The sequence below is a fragment of the Tripterygium wilfordii genome, chromosome 21 (genome assembly GCF_013401445.1).
Source record: "Tripterygium wilfordii isolate XIE 37 chromosome 21, ASM1340144v1, whole genome shotgun sequence".
Taxonomy (NCBI): Eukaryota; Viridiplantae; Streptophyta; class Magnoliopsida; order Celastrales; family Celastraceae; genus Tripterygium; species Tripterygium wilfordii.
Window position 1 is genome coordinate 1,322,202 of NC_052252.1, and position 16,359 is coordinate 1,338,560.

General features: G+C 35.6%; 1 protein-coding gene across 2 annotated transcripts; it reads left to right on the plus strand.

Moving 5' to 3' along the window:
• The first annotated feature begins 628 nt into the window (after nt 1-628).
• On the plus strand, nt 629-12,715 carry LOC119989968 (increased DNA methylation 1-like). Of its 2 annotated transcripts, none has more exons than XM_038835752.1 (8): nt 629-965; nt 5,734-7,982; nt 9,311-9,431; nt 9,921-10,003; nt 10,795-11,036; nt 11,871-11,957; nt 12,056-12,155; nt 12,332-12,715. In XM_038835752.1, the coding sequence occupies exons 2-8, from the start codon at nt 5,874-5,876 to the stop codon at nt 12,644-12,646; spliced, it is 3,057 nt and encodes a 1,018-aa protein (XP_038691680.1). In that variant the 5' UTR covers nt 629-965; nt 5,734-5,873; the 3' UTR covers nt 12,647-12,715. The 2 variants fall into 2 exon arrangements, with proteins under 2 accessions (XP_038691680.1, XP_038691681.1); XM_038835753.1 differs by having other exon boundaries at nt 5,786-7,982.
• The last annotated feature ends 3,644 nt before the right edge of the window (nt 12,716-16,359 follow it).

The window sequence follows — 16,359 nt, forward strand, 5'->3', positions numbered from 1 at the left end:
GAAACCTTAAAGTACCATTATAAAGTGTCCTTTGGATACTTAGAAGCTTGTAGTATCATATATATCACTAGATTTGATTATGCAATGAAAGTCAAAGTGAAGTACAAAATTTACTTTCTTCTCTCTTATTTTTTATTTTGTGATCATTTATAGTTAATTTCTTTATCAATTTCTTGATTGTCATAAACAGAAAAGGCTAAAACAAGGTTTTGTAAATTTGTAATTCTAAAAATCATTTTTTTTTAATATTAGATTCATTTTGTTTTATTAATTTATTTGATAGAACTGTATTTTATTTTATTTTCATGTAAAATTACATATTTGTAATTCAAAATTCAATTCACAAACAAGATAAATTTATTGTTACAATTAAGGATATCATAAAAGGTAGGTAGATACCATATACCAACAAGGGTTTGCTCGCTTCACAATCAGATGGGTTAGGCTTATATGTGTCCATAATTAGATTTCAGTTATAAATATATTTCTGTGTGGTATTTAAAAAAATAGATACTATATGGGTATTTAATTTTATGCAAAAAATATATAGGAAAAAGAATCCCTCTCCAAGAAACTAAAAAGGAAATAAATTTAATTAAAAAAGGAAAGGAAGTAAGGAGTTGGCACAGAGACAAACCGAAGGCGAAGTGGAGGGAGTGCAAAAAACATGATATACGCTCACATGGAGATGGAGGTACAGAGATAGAGTGATTTTGAGAAGTTGATGCCATCTGTTGCAGAATAAAGAGAAATTCGGGCTTCCCAAAGCTGCTTCTCTCTGTGGGTTTTGGTCATTTCTGAAACTGACGAGAGAGACCAGCCAAACAAAGCACGTTTTACTTGTGCTCTCTCTCAATTTTCTTCTCCAGAAAAAACCCCATTGATCCTCTTCCGCATCTGTATCGGAAATTCGAATTCTTGCTCCTGGTGAAATGGGTGTGGCTTGATCAACATGCATTACAATGGTGAGTTCTTCCTTTTTTAAAATTTGATTTTTTTATTTGAGAATTTGGACGAATGTGGGTTTTACAGGTTATTGACGTCGAGTTTTTTGTAATTGAATTTTGTTTGGTTTTGATCAGCTTAGAATTGGGTTTGGGGTTGTTTTGATTTCTCAGTTTCTGGTTATGGGTTAATTGAATTGTGGACATCATATGTCTATTCATGGTTTCTCTGTTTCTTTTTTGTGTCTTGTGGATTTATGCTGATTTTTTGATAAACGCAATAATGTATGTAATACAAGGCCATTGAGTTGTGGGGGTTGTGCAATTAGTGGTTATAATAGAGTTTTATATATATATATACATATATCTGGCACCAGCACAACTGCACAATGTGATGCATGGCTGAGTTTGAAAATTGTTGCTTTAATGAAGGCATCATTTGTTTCATAGGGAATTTATGCCTTAGATCGACTGTTTGAGACTATTTTGAATGGATACATGGGTATGACTGGTGACCTCATGTGTTTTCATAATTCTGACTTGGTAAACATTTCAGTGCAGTGTTTTACATGAACTGTGTTTTTAGATTCTGACGTTCAATGGCTGGCAAACAATCTTTTGAGGTCTTCTTAGAAACTTCCAGATTAAATGGTTGGATAATGGATAGTTTTCAAAAAGCAGGTGGTTTTGTTGTTGTACAGTAGATTAATAAATTTTTCGCTGCTGGGGGTAGTGTAATTGAACCTGAAGTTATTGTTAGACTTAGACTCAACAAGTATATTGAGAACACTAGAACAGATTTCAGTACACGATCAAAGAAACTACTAGATTGTATTCTCTGCAAGTCACAATACAGAGTAACAACAACAGCAAGTTCTATCTAGAACTTTTACAAAACGGAACATGATAAAACCCTAAAAGAAGACAAAGACAGAAATACCCTTATAATAAAAGACCAAAACATACATAGCAAAATAACGAAAAGACACATATGCAATTCATTCAACACTCCCCCTGAATTGCATCCTGGATACCATCCCTAACTTGCTCCTGAGAAAACAGAACCTATCCCTTGGAAGTGGCTTTGTGAAAATGTCAGCAAGTTGTTCTTCAGGATGCAAGGCCCAGTCACAAAAGTGGTCAGATGATGGAGGCCCGCACTTATCACCTTTCCATGGAGACTAGGGTAAACAAAGCCCAGCCCATGTGTGAGGGGGAGTGTTGGAGTCCCACATCGGCTGGGAATGGTCTTGGTGACTTGTTTAAATGAGGGCATCTCCCCACCCTCTATTAGACCTTTTAGGGGGTGGACAATGGGGGCCCAAAACTTAACAGTTATTACATTTCTTTTTGGGAAATAATACATGAAGATAGGTCATGCAGAGCTCGAATAACCTGACATGCACATATTGAGTGGCAGGGGTGAGGAAGCTCCAGAGTTATAACTTTCTTATGTGGAGCATTTTTTAGCATTGCTTGAATTTTCGTGGACCTGACCTACCTCTTGCATATTTATAATGAGATTGGCCAATCAGGACAGTGATGAAGCTAATGGAGTGTTACCTTTTATGCGGTTCTTTTATGCTAACATCAAACAGTTGGAAAAATGGAAAAAAAAGCCTGACATTAGCAGTGCAACTAGATCTCCTATATAAATGTAATGGAATTTCTTTGTTGTCATTTTATTCAATATAGTTCTGAATATCTACTTACTGATGTATTTGTTGAGTGTTGTATTTTCATATTTTTATAATTACCTTGGAAGAGTTGTCTTGCTAATTTGAGTTTTTGCTTGTTGTCCTCACATATTCCCTAATTTCTCGAATCCCATGATTATGATGATAAGGAAAACCTTTTTTTCTTTGTTTTTCTCTAATGGCAAATGAGAATTTACTGAAAGAAAAGATAAACCAAGAAGGTGTCAATTTATAGTTGGCATACAAGCCAAGGTACCAACAGTGTCCATCACTAATTTATCATTTATGATATTGAGTTCAATAACAAAATTGCAAGTGTATACCCTAGTTGTCAATGATATGTTGTCAATAAATTAGGGAATGAAATCCCTTATTTACAGCAATAAATCATGATGATATAAATATATAATGACAGCATATCATCAACACTAGTATCTGTCAACAAAAAGATCTGACCCTCTTTCCAAATAACCCGAAAAATCACCAAGGGGATGGTTGCTGGACTCCTCTTTTGCTATCTTTGCTGTGTTACTCCGAGCATGTAGCTCATCAACCACTGACCCAGCTTCCAACCAAGTAAGACCGATTGTTTGAAGGACGTTTTCCCCCAGAAAGGAAGCCCATTTGCAATAAGGAGTGGTTTGGCAATAGGTTCTTCCTTCTCATTGCCCAAGTTAAATCTATTCACAAGAGATTTCGTGCCTTTGATGGTTGTAACAAGTTAGGATTTTCTCCCAAGTTGCTACTTGCTTCCCAAGCAAACAATGCCACTATTGTTGGGGTTTCAATGAGGCTTTCCGAGGGAAAGGTTTCCTACGTTAAGTATCAAGAGACCTAGAAAGCATCTTGTAGTAGTCTTTTACTCTAAACTTTCTACCCCTCCATTTCAAAAGTCTTCTGTACTAATCAAGATGGGGCTTTTTTTCTTGTTCGTCAAGCTTTTGAGCAGCTTGCTTTCAAGTGCTGCTTAATCAAACAATGCCACTATTGTTGGAGTTTCAATGAAACTTTCTGAGGGAAAGTTTCCTACCTTGAGTATCAATAGACCTAGAAAGCATCTTGTAGTAGTCTTTTACTCTAAACTTCCTACCTCTCCATGTCAAAAAGCCTTTTGAGCAACTCGCTTTCAAGTGCTACCTAATCTCTCAAAACGCTCAAGAACTGAGAGCTGCCTGCCCGAGGATTCCCTCTTTTATATTGATTTTAAACATGATCTCATATATTTCTATTTACATGGTCAAAAGCTTTCTCATATCTACCTTGTTAAGAATGCTATTGACTTCCTCTTTTATGCTGGCCTACAATCCTACACTTAACTCTTTTGCATTTAAAGAGGTGGTAAAATTTTTCATGTCTCGAGGAATATGTGTTATGAAGAATTTACTGCTTCGCACAACATATTCAATTTTCTCTTTCTTATGACGGCATACACTCAAACATTTGCAACTAAAGACGAATCTAAAATTTGTGCTCCCTCAACGCATGAGTGTTGGGAAGGGCTTACAACTTTGTTCACCATCTACTTTCTTTCCTCTAAAGGCATCAAACAATTTTCTTCCATCAACGATTGTGTGTTAGGAAGGGCTTAAGATTTTGATAACTTTCTTCAATCTAGGAGCCAACACTATCGAGAAGAGCTTGTATACACTTCCCACCGAGCTAATAGTCTTGAAGATTCACGAATTTTTTGGATTTAAGGCAATTTTGGGAGTTCATTGAATTAAAAAATCTTCATTATCATGGAAACCACTGAAAACTTTGAGTGTGGCTTCTTTCCCAATATGCTTTAAGAAAGCCTCCTTTACAATCATCTAAAGCTGTTCTAATCTCCTCTTTTTCTATAAGATCTTCGAACCATTGAGCTTCGTGGTCCTCAATTTTGTCAAAATCATTAGCATCTTCCTTTGGCCTCCGATCATGAGGTTCTTCAAATAAGCCTTTGTAGAAATTGCAAATTCCTCTTTCTTTTTTAGCTCCATCTTCAATGTTTTTTTGCCCAACCTTGAATTTATTAATTTGTTGCTTTTTTTATTGAGTGTTCTAGATGGATGGTACCTTGCAATAAAGCGTTATGTCATGCTCGTGTACAATATAAGTTCTCAATATTGCAATTTAATTTTGTGGCATAACCGCATAAATCATTGCTTCTTGTTTTGAGATAAAAAAAAATAAGCGCAAAAGTCTCTCTCACTCTCCAATTGTGTGTGTCTCTTTCTCTTTATCGCATTCTCCCTAGAAAAAGAAAATTAAATAGTTCCGGTAATAACTAGCAGTTTTAGGAGTACACACCAAAAAGAGAGATTTCGATATGAAGAATGGACCAAAATGTTATTAGCTCCTTGTAGTGTAAGATAAGAGAAGCATAGCCTTTTTTTTTGTGGGGGTGGGCAGGGGAAAGGAAGTTTCTTCTTTCTATCATGCAAAAAGGGGGGAGAGAGAGAGAGAGAGTTAGGTGACTCATATCTTTTGGTTGAAGGAATATAAATTATTTTCCAACGTAGTATTGCACTAAAATTTCACTTTGCTGATATACCTATAAAAGAATGATATTTAATTTTTTCTTCGTAGTTTTTTTGTATTTATATAAAGTTGATTTACTCTTCTTTCTGATTTGAGAGAACAAAATACAGCGAAATTGAGACGTAGATGGTCTTAAACTTTTAACAAAACCTTGAAGACAGAATTGGCATTTACTTTATGCAAGTGGTATATTTTCTCTATCTAGACTTTAAGGGTGCAAACTGCACAAAAGTGAAGAGTTATTGGGTATTGCCATTTTGGCTCTTCATATCTGTATGATAAATGTAACTTACAAAATGCTGAGTAGTAGGTTTGCTTCTTTTGAATTCCTAAGTTTTGTTCTGTTGTAGATTTTATGTTAATTAATTACTGGATGGTGTGAGTTAATGCAGCTGTGGTAAAAATGTAAACTAGTGGCATCGCATTTAAATGACTGATATAATTCATGTTGCATCTTCCTAGTTCCTGTTTTTCTTTTTTTCTTTTGAAGTTCTCTATTGTAATTTTGGAATGCTTTAACTGAAAGTCTTGCAACAATGAAGTTTTTTATTCTTTTTTTTTTTCCCTTTCAGTTCATCGATTTGTGATGGCAAGTCTTTTTTTGTCCTTTTCAAATCACTGAAGAGATTTTATTCACATTCTGGTCGGCCTGCTGTGTGGTGGTAGTTTCTTGAAGCCAAGTGTTGAGACTGTTGATGTAGCAGGAGTACAAATGTCAGTCAACACATATGTTGAGGATTTACAAGATGATGCTTTTGGGGGATCGCATGATGAGCGCCATATTTTTGCGGAGGTTTTCTTTGGAAATGATGAAGGTGGCACGAGTAAGAGGTGTCTTGTTTCTGATGCGATTGATTTTGAATATGAGCAGAAAAAGAACATAGGGTCTTTGTTACGTTCCAACAGTGAATATTCAGTGGTAACTACTCATTCTTCCCCTAACAATTTGCTTGTGGAGAAATCTATTATCGTCGATAAAACTACTAGAATGCCTTTTGCATCAGGAATTTCTCGAGAAGTATTTCTGTTGGGAGATAGGGATGACCAAAAGTTGAATGGTAAGCCTATGAAATTTCCATCTGTGCAACCACAAGAACTTGTTAGTGGGATGTGTTGTCCATTCAAGGACTTGCTGTGCCAACCTGTCCCATTCTCCTTAGTTGATTCATCTTGTAAGGGCATCACATCTAGTAATTTGGTAAAGCAACATGATGCAGGTGGTGATGTGCATAATAAAGATGTTATGAAGATAATTTTTCCAAGTTTAGATGGGAATGATGGTAAGCAATTGACTGTAGGTCAAGCTGTTGCATCACCAGTTTCTCAGGAGAGCATTGCAAACAGGATTTTGATTGCAAGTCCGAAGGCTGGATGTCCTCCATGCCCCGTGGAAATGCCAAAGGGGTTTCCGCTACCAGCACTAGATTCATCTTGTGTTTCCTTGAAGACAGATTGTGGGAAGGATCCCCGCCCTCGTCTCCAGAACCATATTATGCACTTTCTCATGTCAGCTGGCTGGAGTGTTGAGAGGAGTAAAAGACCCAGCAGGAAATACATGGACACAATCTACCGATCACCTACAGGGAGATTATATCATGAATTCCCTAAAGCTTGGAGATTCTGTGGTCAGCTTCTATCAGGTGACGGCAACAGTTTGGTTAGGGAAGATAATGGTAAAAAATGGACTGACATCTCTCAATTCTTCTCCGATTTATTGGATACTTTGATGAATATCGAGAAAGAAAATAATCAGTCTGATCTTGCTGCTGCATTGGCTCATCAGTGGATGCTTTTGGACCCCTTTGTGTCTCTGGTCTACATTCAAAGAAATTCTCTGCAGCAATCTCTAGATAACTGTCCAAACAACAATGGGGATATTCAGGTTCATTCCCATGAGTTCACTGGTGGTGATTTGAGAAAAAGTTCTTGCAGAAATTCCAGAAAGATATCTGAAACGAAGAAAAGCATTGTGGACAATAGCAACTCCGTAGTTTCAGTTCCTAATAACACAGCTTCGCAAGACGTTGATGGGACTAGGCCACAGTGGAAAGAAGCGGAGTTTTTTCCCAACACCTGTGCAAAAGTTTGGGAAAATCATAAAATGTCATCTAATCTCAGCTTTAGCCAGCTGGATATTAAAAAGAAGGGCTCAAACTCTAAGAAGCTTCACCACAAGGATGATGATTATAAAAATGGACAAAAGAAGCCAAGAAGATGTCAAATTAAAGATGATGACCTGTTGGTCTCAGCCATAATAAAGAAGAAAGATTTCAGGTTGAGTGTTTCTAAATCTACCTCTAGAATGGCCTCCAAGTCAAGAGCTCGCAGAAAGATTAAGAGTCGAAAAGCTACTTGCTGGTTGTGTCCTGAAAATCTGGCTAATGGCAAGCGGTCAACCTTGAGGCCGAGAACAATTTTGTCATGGCTAATCGAAGGTGGGTTCATAACTCTGAATGAAGTGATTCAGTACCGGAACCCAAAGGATGATTCTGTAATTAAGGATGGCCTGGTTACCCGGGATGGAATCATCTGCAAATGTTGCAGCGAGGTATTTTCAGTTTCTGGCTTCAAGAGTCATGCAGGATTCAAGCAGAGTCCTCCGTGTTTGAATATATTCATGGAATGTGGTAAACCTTTCCCATTATGTTTGTTGCAAGCTTGGTCAGAGGAGTACAAGACAAGGAAAAATGGCACTTTAATACTGCAAGATGATGACAATGATCAAAATGATGATTTGTGCGGAATCTGCGGTTATGGGGGTGAGTTGATATGCTGTGATAACTGCCCCTCAGCTTATCATCAGGCTTGCTTGTTTACTCAGGTTTGTCTTTTCATTGATTCACATATTGTAAGCTTGTTTGGTTTTCTTGGTTCTCACTTTTTCGTCCTAAATTTCGTGCTATGCTTATACTAACCTTACAAAGACTATGCGATTCTTCATTTGTTAACTTCGTGCAAATATTGTGCATTAGTCTCACTTGGATGTGTCAGTAATATATATCTTTGTGAACTTATTTCGAGTTATGTACGGAATGATTGTCCTAGCAGTCCATTGGGGACAAATTTCTTTATTTGCCAAGAAGTCTTACAAGTTTTAAGCTATTGATCAAAATACCTTCTTTTTTTTTTTTGTATGAATAGTATTGATTAGTGTGTGGGAGGATTCGAACTGTGAACTAGATCAAAATACATTATAAGACTTTCTGAATTGCATTTTTATCCCCATATCTACCAATCTTTGAAAAAGGATAAACAATAGAAGTCAGGTTAAAATTTAAAATAAAAAAAGCAGGTTGAATGATTTGGCACTTCTCCTTATATAACCTCTATGGAAAATATGATAAAGAAGCGGTACAATTATAAGTTTCCTTGTCAGGAGTGCTCTTTTACAAGAAATAAGTATGGCACCGTTGTACCTAACTCGACCTTGATGCAGGTCAATGTGATTTGACGCTTACACACATATTTTCTATTAAATACAAATCCATCATGCATTTCAATTGCTGGTACATCAAAGGTGTATGCTTTTATTATGAGTCTTAAGGTTGCATAATACTACTGCGCACAGTCTGTACGGGCTTTGGGTTGTTGGAATTTGATATTCCTGGTTAAATTATTTTTCGTCTTTCAACTTCCTAAAATCCATTTAATTTTTTGGGTGAAGACCATAACAGGCACCTACAATTGATTATGTGGAAAGTTTTGTTACTGACCAGCTGCTCGTCTGCTCCCATGTAATATTTGCATTGTGCCTTTGACAGCTCTTTCATCTACTACTTTCTCTCCCCTTTAAAGGTGACAAATTTAACAAGTTCTTAATTTTCCATGTCTCCAGTCCTGACTGTTCTTTGTGTTATTGGAATTATCATTTATATTAAATGATGACAACATTTGTGGTTTGTTCTTTAAATAAATGTGCTTCTTGCCTTTATGAGGAATCCTTGCTGCTTGTGGTATATATAATGAAGCTTTAAAATATTGGTTACTTCCTTTAGCTTTTCAGCAAATAATTTTTAATGAAGGTTTAGAATTACTCAGTTCTTATGATACAAAGATGGAACTGATTTCTTTTCGAATGTTCGACTTCAAGAGATTCTTTCCTAAGATATGACGATGGATTTAGTATTATCTTTTAATGTTTTATTTCAGGACCTCCCTGAACACAGCTGGTACTGCGGTAACTGCACCTGCCAAATATGTGGCAATCTGATTAATGGTGCCGAGGCTTCATATGATGATGCATTGAAATGTTCGCAATGCGAGTGCAAATGTAATTCATACCCCCTATTTGTTGCTTGATTTGTTGGTTTGAAGCTAATATTGTCTTCATGGCCTTTGGATGCCTTACAATTTATCATGCAGGATATAGCAATGATTTGGATCTTAATTTCAAGTTAAAATGCCAAGCTGGCACCTCATATTTTTTTGTTGGAAAAAGTTAATCCTTTTTTCTGTTTATTTATCTTTTTTTAGTGGGAAATCTTCCCGCAGAATGTGTGGCAAGTATTTAGGTGCAATTTGCTGCATAAATGAGGCTAAAGTTACAAGTTTGACTTTGTTCTGTTTAGTGAGGAACTGTTTCTATTGTTATCCGTTTTATTCGTTTTCTAAAAGGGTAAGAAATGCAAACTAATGTCATTGTTTAATTGTTTGCCCATGATAGCACTGTGGGCAAGTTATGTACATATTAATTCATGGTATATTTTTTTCTTGTGATATGGTTGGTGTGTTTACATGATTCTAAAATGTTTATATACAGATCACAAGGCATGCCTGAAAGGCGAGAAAATGTATGGCCAAGCAGTTTCTCTTACGGGGTTTTGTGGTGGAAGTTGTCTAGAGGTACTTTCGATCAACCTTCCATGAAATTCTGTTGGATGCAAAAACAAAGATATCGAACCTTTGTAGGATCTGTTTCTTCTTCTTCTTTTATCCTCCCTTTTGTATTTTGTTATCTGGTTCACCGAGAGGTGATGCTTTTTTGTTACTTCGTGATTTTACTGCAGTTCCTTTTGCGCTCTTAATTGTTATGCTACTCTATCACTGATGATTTAATCCTTCCAATGCCAATGCTGGTTTAGATTGTAAAAAGAACTAGGAACTGAAACACATGTTTCTCCATTTTTTTCATATTAACATTGTTTTTTTGGGTTGGAAAAACTGTTTCTCCCCCTAGTTGTCAGATTATAAATTGTACATTTTTAATTTGACATTAATTTTCGTTACGTTTTGCTTGACCTGAAAGATGTGCGCACTTGCATTGGATAATGTTGATTCACTTGTTAAGTTTGTATACCTATTAGTGTTCTCAGTCATATTCTTGCATTGTTGGTAGCCATCTTGGAGAAATTGAGGCTCTTGCATAAGCCTTGGGATACATACGGTTCACATAGATGTGGTTTTTTTATTTGAAAAAAAGAATAGTTTTTTGCGAAAACTAGGAATAGCTATTGACTTACTTCACCTTTATAATTAACATGGCAACCTCATTTTATCAAATGAAAAAGAATTCTCTGTCTTCCATATACCGCTAGAACTTGGTATTAAAGGAATGGTTTTGAAACTGGTGATTTTAAAGTGGACTGCTGGTTCATGGTTTTGATAAATAATTTTTGGTTCACTACTTTGTCCAGGTTTACTCAGGTCTTCGATCTCGTAGTGGGATTATGAATCATATCAATGATGGTTTTTCCTGGACACTTCTAAGATGCATTCATGAAGACCAAAAGGTAAATACTATGCGCCATTTTGCTTTGAAGGCTGAATGCAACACAAAGTTGGCTGTTGCTCGTACTATCATGGAGGAATGTTTTCAGTCCATGGTAGATCCGCGAACAAGCATTAACATGATACCTCATCTTTTATACAACCGGGGGTAAATGCCTCGTCTTTCTTGTGAAATAATATTCCAGTAATACTTTGTCTATGTTTTATTACATCTACATTTAATATTATTCACCATGCCTGCCACATCACTCAACTTCCTATGCTGATGCTGAAAATTCTTCGTGGTTTCTCGTGACTACATTGTTTGTGATTTTGCTCTGATAATTCTTCACGGATATCCCACTATTTTGATTTTATGTATTATATTAATATGGGCAGTTCTGGTAGTGCAGTTCTTAAATTTTAACCAAAAATATATAGCATTTATATCAAAAGAAAGCGAAAGCATGATAAAACCTAGATATCTTTTGTTTATTGGCAAGCAATGTCCGTTTTACTAATGATTTCTTCCATGTTTGTCTTTGTGAGTGTGTTTACGTGCTTGCTTGTATATAGGAAAGTTTAAACATACTCTCTCTCAAACGAAAAACAATAAAACTGGATTCATATTCTATTCTAGAAAGTGTTGCTATATTTCTTTTGCACGGGCTTAGATATTCCACAGGATAAGGTGCCAAGTTTTTATTTCTTATTGTTTTTGCAGGAAGAGGTTAACAAAAGAGTTAGTTTTGTTTGTGTATAATGAAAAAAACTTATAATTTGGCTAGGATGGGGATTTTTGTTATTCCAGGTGAAAGCATAGATAAGAATGCTTTAATGTTAGTTAATTTGTTGATTTAACTGTAAGATTGGGTCTGCCAGCGTGTAAATTAAATTTTGTAAAGTTTTCGTTTAATAAGGATGGTATAGTGACACATCTTTGATGTATGACAAACTCGATGGTAATGTAATTAATCAGTCACTTTTTTGACCTGATCTTTAGGTCCGAATTTGCTCGACTGAACTTCAGTGGGTTCTACACAGCGGTATTAGAGAAAGACGATGTGTTGATGGCTGTGGCATCCATCAGGTAGTATCACCATTTAACTCATGCTCTTTTCATCATTGTCCATACCGTACTCTCGTATACAACTCACACTTCTCATTTGACATGTACTTGTGTTTCAGGGTGCATGGAACTACTCTTGCAGAGATGCCCCTCATCGCAACTTGCATTGACCATCGTCGTCAGGGAATGTGCCGTCGCCTCATGACTGTCATTGAGGAGGTATAAATTGGCAGTAAAATGATGCAATTGAATACGATTTGAGTCGGTTGTCTATCTCACATATCTAATTCTGCTGTCTTACATTTTGATGAGAATCATTTCTGTTCCTTAATCCCCACGACTTTTCAGTTGTTCTGATAGTAAGCCTCTTTTTCCCCCTTCTATGGTGGTTGCAGCTGCTGATATCACTCAGGGTGGAAAAGTTGGTGATATCTGCCATTCCAGATTTGGTGGAGACGTGGACGGAGGGCTTCGGGTTCAAACCTGTGAACGATGATGAAAAGAGGATTCTAAGCAAGATCAACTTGATGGTCTTTCCCGGGGCCGTATCGCTTGAGAAGACTCTGCATAAAAATGAAAGAGGAACAGCTTCAAGGGGAAGGCAAAGTCAGGAGGATGTCGTGGTTGGTGGAGTACAAAATGTGGTTAGTGTTGAGACAGATCTCTCTGTGGAGGGAGAGAAACAAAAGTGTAAGGTTGATAAGAGATAAAGAGATTATTTTTATTATATTTTGTAGAAAATGAATTTTGTCTGGAATATAAATATGAAAAAATCCAAGAGTAGTATAGAGAAATCGTCCATATAGATAATCCAGTTAAAACCCCATTGACCCTTGGATACAGCATTCCGATCACTGGGGCTTGGTGGACAAGACAATAAGTGATTTGAGGGCAGACGAATCATGGGACACCACGCGCTGCTGAGATGAGTTCTTGGGTTTCTTTAAGCTTCCTCTTCTTCACCGGAGAGTCATCTTCACCAGCACCACCCAGTGACCCTTTAGCCATTCATGTAAAAGTCACAATTTTGACGGTAACCCAAAAACCCCAGCAGTCAATGATGCCGGAAAAAAAGATGGAAAAGGATTAATTTCTTGAGTGTTAGAAGAACCTCAATTCTATGGAACTAGGGTTTTTGTTTGGTGTGATTTACGAATAAGACAGTAGAATTACTCTGTTTTCAGTTTTTGTGTTAATTTTATTATATAGTTTGTGATCGCAAAAGAGGCCGAGAGACGTTACGATGACATAAGATTACAGACAAGGAATCGACCTTCTTTGTATTAATTGTATCAGGCTGGAACAGTTCCAACAAAACGGCCATGGGCGTTGCTTGATAAGGATAGCGAGTAGTATTCTAAGGCCTTTTTTGTATTGTTGGGCTTGCTGTAATGGGCATCTATTGGGCCATATTTGGATTAGGCCCAACTGAACAAAGCCCTCAAAATTAATCTAATTTTTCTGTTCTTTCTTTGCAAGGCAAATAATTCATTAATCATACAAGACCAAATATAACAGCCACAAGATTAGAATACCAAGAGCAGAAATCTCAAATACAATCACCATCCTAGTTAAAATCTAATCTAAGCCCAACACACAACAACCAGGGAATGTAACTCACGAGAAGTGTGGCCCTTTAACCTGATAGCATGCCACCCCATATAGGGTTCAAAAATATCAATGGAAATTTTCTACACGTTAAACAACTCTCGTGTACAAAATTTCTAATCGCAAACATGTGGCGCTGATATTTTTCTAGAATTTCATTTTTCTTATAGTTCATATGTAGATTGGGATATATAAGCAACTTCTATGATGTTGTTCCATGATGTTGATGAATCATCAATATTCAAAGTGGTTGTTGGAAATATTAGGGAAGGGGTCAATGGCATATATATGTGCTCACTTGTTGGAATTTCATGGTTATGACAAATAAGGACAATTTGTTTGATCAAACAACACAATTTGCATTCAAAAGAAAAGGATTGCATTGATGGCACCATCCAATTTCGACATCAAACGTCCTAAAAAAGGAAGACATTTTACCCTTGAAAAATGAAAACTTTGGATCACTTGTCAATCTTATAGCACAAAAATTATTCAAATTAGGGCGAAAAAAAAGGTTCTACGATTATTGATACATTGCGTAGAAGCATGAATATTTCTATGAAGGTTCGAGTCTCGTCTCACGTAAATTCCTATGAAAAGTTGAAAGGAAAGATATGAAAAAGTTAATCATTGGTGTCAAACCGTGTGAACTCGGGAGATCCTGAGTTCAATTTTGACTAAGAGCAATACCCTTGTAGTCATACATACACTACCACGACACAGACGTCCCCGCCAGAAAAAACCCATATCATTGCTCAAAAAAGCTAAATTTGAACGAGAGATGGAGGACACCACAAGATCTGAGGGCAAAACCATCAGATATGTGAAGGAAAACATCAAATCTGAGTAGAAAACCATCAGATATATGAAAAGAAAAACAGCAAAGAAATGACAAAAGTGATTTGGTTATTTTATCGGGACGTATGTCTTACCCATAGAATTCCAAACTCGCCCAAACCGTTAAGGCAACCTATTTTTGGTGTTCGATTTTTAAAAAAAATTATAAATGTGTAATTTTTTTGAAAAAATAAATGTTTAAATATTTAGTATGACAAATCAAACAATATAGTTTTTTGGTTGAAATAAAAATTAATTTCCTCGTGATCGTGTACGACAATTCTAGATTGTTAGATATTAACTCAAAACATTTGTTGTTTCGATTGCGATGAATTCGATTTTTGTGTTGAACAAAAAAAATATCGTTGGATTCATTATACTAAGTACTACATATTGATAACTTTTCAAAAAAAATTGATGCAGGGGTCATATTGCACCTAAGTTCTCCCTCGGATCCTCTATAAATGGTGGCAATGCATGACAATATACTAGAGACTGCTAGAGAGGGCAGAAAGATATGGAGCCTCCTTTACTTGTCTTTTGTTGTTTGGATTTATACGGTCTTTTCTTGTCTAATTTAGTCTCAACTCTCAATGTCTTGGATCACCAGCCTGCAGAGAAGCTTGAAGAAGAAGGACAAGTCTCAAGGATAATAATATCAGCTTTTCACAGCCTTAATTGTTGCACTTTATGTCTAGTTACAAGAGAAAGGTAGATATATATTGTTATGGTCTCGAGTTGGATAAAGCCAAAGCATTATTCAAAAATCTTATCATTATTTTTACTCATAATTTAACCATTTATCTTGTTAAAAAAAAACTTTTTAATTACAAAGTAAAGACCATATATTTTTTAGAATTTATCAATTTTAATTTCACAATTTTATTATTTATTTTTTTAAAAGAAAATAATGCATTAATCATCAAATGTGATGTACAAATGTTATAAGTTTATAAACCACGAAAGAGTCACAAAATTACCTAGCACTAGTCTGATTGATTATCTGATCTCCGGATTTAGAGGACGTAAAGAATCTTACGTGAAGTCAAGAGTTCGATTCCAAATTGACAACTATTTCTAATTGGTTTGTGTTGGATCTCGATCCAAGTAATCTGTTGATCAAGTGCAACCCGGACCCTTGACCTGATGACAAATCTTTCTATATTGGGTTTAACAAGATAGATGGAAGGAGATCTAGCATATATATATATATATATCCGCCATTGAATGATACGGAATGATTTTTGGTGTCTAACCCATCAATTTTATCAATTCAAATTCATTTGTTTATTCATGTCGATATACCTAATATAAATCATTATTGCTCATTCTATGGACCATATTGAAAAGGATCAATCTAATTATATTATATATATATTCTAGGAAGTCAAGTAGAATGACATCAAGAAAATGAGTAAAATCTTAATATAATCTTTTTCCTATTGTCCCCCACAATAATAATCAGTTTCTGTTGGAAATCATGTTTTTAATTTAAATTTGTAAAGTTCCACTTGATGAAACAACTTTTATATATATATATAATAAAGTTCCATGAAAACAAAGTGTCATGAATTCACTTGTTCAAAACACATGAATATAGTGAACGAAAATTAACTACAAAGTGAGAGATCAATTTTATCTTGGGAGACTATTGTTCATACAACTACAAAGCAAATCCGTGCGCAACGAATTTAATCTTATGAAAGTAGCGTGCAACGCTAGACTTGATCATCGGTTTTAATTAGAATTTTATCTCTGCAAATAGATTTCGTTTTGCTTTCATTATTTCATCTTTCATTTTGTACGTATTAGATTATATGTTTACATATTGTATAGGGAATAAAACTTTATTATTGGTTTTTTATATATATGATTTGGTCACATAGCATTAAAGGGAAATATTCTCGAAAGGATTTAATAGTCTAAGAAAAAATAAAAAGGTTAATGTCAAAAACTTGTTCCTTTTAATATAAAAATG